General features: G+C 45.3%; 1 protein-coding gene across 1 annotated transcript; it reads left to right on the top strand.

Moving 5' to 3' along the window:
* The first annotated feature begins 882 nt into the window (after positions 1-882).
* GNBP3 (Gram-negative bacteria binding protein 3) lies at positions 883-2,586 on the top strand. Its single transcript, XM_017173040.3, has one exon. It carries the CDS (start codon positions 944-946, stop codon positions 2,450-2,452), a length of 1,509 nt encoding a protein of 502 aa, XP_017028529.1. The 5' UTR covers positions 883-943; the 3' UTR covers positions 2,453-2,586.
* Positions 2,587-2,731: the final 145 nt, after the last annotated feature.

Here is a 2,731-nt window from a genome sequence, read left to right as displayed (position 1 = left end):
ATTTCATCGCCTGCTGTTGGTCGGAGCTTATTGGCTATTGGATATCGATTGCTGGATACCCTTCACTTGAGCGTACACGCTCGAAACTTGGGTTTATTAACTAATAATTAGAGTAAAGTTCTTTGGATAATTCAATTTATTATTTGTGATCATTTCAGATGGGATATTTTAGGTTTAGCTGAAGGAATTGATCAAATATGATTTTAATTGGAGTGTTGATTTACGTACCTTTTAATACCCTACTTCGATATACTCTCAGCGAAATTATCGAAGGTACACAGCTGATTAGGCAGAGCTGCCACCTTTTTCTTGTGCTGAGCGCGGATTTTAAAAAGCACTGAATATATATTTTAAAAGCTGAGATCAAGTTTATGGTTTCTTTTCGGTTTTCTTTACGTGTTTATTTATCTGAGACAATAGGAAACGCTGTTTTCTTTGAGTCACAAAGATTTACTCAAGCCTGATTTGTTTTTATAACTTTTTTATAACAAAGCTTCTGAAATTCCCCATTTTAAGTACAGAGAGAAAAATTATATTAATTCTTGCCAATGTAATATTTTATTACTTCCCAGTGGGAAGTTCCCACCCATATTATTTTTATTTAAATTCAAAGTTTTTTGTTTTTTTTTTTATTAAGGTATTAAGTATTAAGATATTTTTATTAAGGTAAGGAGCCAGGTAATTCATGAATATTTTTAAAATTTACTTAAGAATTACCATTTAATTCTTTCAAAGTTTAAATGATCTTTTTTATTTAACCTATTTCTGTGATTTTCTGTTTACTAATCTAAAAATGTACATTCATTACACAAAGGCTATCGCAAAGCTTTTTTTCTCCGTGTCTTTGTTAATAACAAGATGAGACCGGTTCTTGATAAGCTTCTGAGATTCTCAAGCTCGACTTGTCTGACCGCTCGTCGCAGTTACAATCGCGATTCTCATCATGACGGATGCATCTCGTTACGGCGACGTCGGGAGCTGCAGCCTCCAGTTGCTACCCCTCATCTTTCTCCTTCTTGGTACAGTCCAGGGATACGAGGTGCCCAAGGCTCACATTGAGGTGTTCTATCCCAAGGGATTTGAGGTCTCCATACCGCACGAGGAGGGGATCACACTCTTCGCCTTCCACGGAAAGCTCAACGAGGAAATGGAGGGCTTGGAGGCCGGCACCTGGGCCCGAGACATTGTCAAGGCAAAGAACGGGCGCTGGACATTCCGGGATCGGAATGCAGTCCTCAAGCCCGGCGACATTCTTTACTACTGGACGTACGTTATCTACAACGGGTTGGGTTATCGCGAAGACGACGGGTCGTATGTGGTGAATTCCTTCAGTGACCACAACACTTCGCGACCTCCCGTCCCGCCCGTTCGTGTCGATCCCACTACGTCGTGGGCTTCGCCAGACGATCCGGGTCTGGACATACGAATGGGCGGGTGCCAGAGTCCCAAGACCGAGGTGAATGGAGCGCCAACTCGGTGTGTAGGCCAACTGGTCTTTGTGGATGAGTTTAATGGCACTAAATTGGATCCCAACAAGTGGCAGGCGGAGCGCAGGTTTTCTGGAGAACCCGACTTTGAGTTCAACGCCTATGTGGACGATGCTCCGGAGACCTTGTGCCTGAAGAACAGCCAAGCTATTCTCGCCACTACCACAATGCGGAAACTATACAAAAAGGGACCCGAAGGAAAACTGGACTTGTCGGAAAATAACCATGTCTGCACGGGGGCGGCCAACACGCACGACTGCGTCCGTGACGGGAGGACGAGAAGGGACGGCCTACCGCCTGTTGTCACTGCCCAGTTCACCTCCAAGCAGTCCTTCTCCTTCAAGTACGGTCGCGTCGAGGTTCGAGCCAAGATGCCGCGGGCCGACTGGGTTACGCCGCAAATCTGGCTGCAGCCTAAACACCATGTCTACGGGACAAGCGACTACAAGTCGGGCCAGATCAGGATTGCCTACACCCGTCCGGCCAACCGTATGTTGGATCTTTATGCCGCCGCCGTGCTGTATGCGAATGAGCCCCTCCGTTCCGCAAAGAGCTGCTTGAAGGCTGGAACCGGCGACACCTCCGAGGACTGGAGCGACAGCTTCCACATCTATACCTTGGAGTGGACGCCGAGTCAGCTGCGCTGGCTAGTCGATGGCAAGGAGTGGTGCGTCCAGGGCAGCGACAAGGGAGCCTTCAGCGAGACATCCGCCGGCGGTCAGCGACTGGTAAATGCCCAGAAACTGGAGGAGGGCACCGGTCTGGCGCCCTTTGATCAGGAATTCTATTTAACCTTTGGCCTGAGCGTTGGTGGGTTCAACGAGTACCAGCACGTGGTGAAGGAATGGAACGAGCAGTCGCCGCAGGCCCAAAAGGACTTCTGGAATAGCATCAAGCGACATCGTGACCACTGGATGGCCGAGGGTCAGATGGTGATTGACTACGTCAAAGTGTATACTTTGTAACTAAAAACTTTTTTTCATAAAACATTTTCATAAACTTTAAATATTAAAAAATGTAATTCAAGACAATAAATTTCAAGTTTCTGAAATCTCAAAATAAACATTTAATAATACCCTGCAAGGGCATAAAAACGAAACCTAATTCACTTATGGGATTCAATAAAATCGCTATCACTTCCTTCTAAATCGGGATTCGGGAATGTAGCATTTCAATCTTCTGGCAAACATTTAAATAGCCTACAAGGGTAAAAATATTTAAAATTGGCAGAGCTTTGAATTCTT

The sequence above is a fragment of the Drosophila kikkawai genome, chromosome 3L (genome assembly GCF_030179895.1).
Source record: "Drosophila kikkawai strain 14028-0561.14 chromosome 3L, DkikHiC1v2, whole genome shotgun sequence".
Lineage (NCBI taxonomy): Eukaryota > Metazoa > Arthropoda > Insecta > Diptera > Drosophilidae > Drosophila > Drosophila kikkawai.
This window is presented reverse-complemented; position numbering and strand designations above follow the sequence as displayed.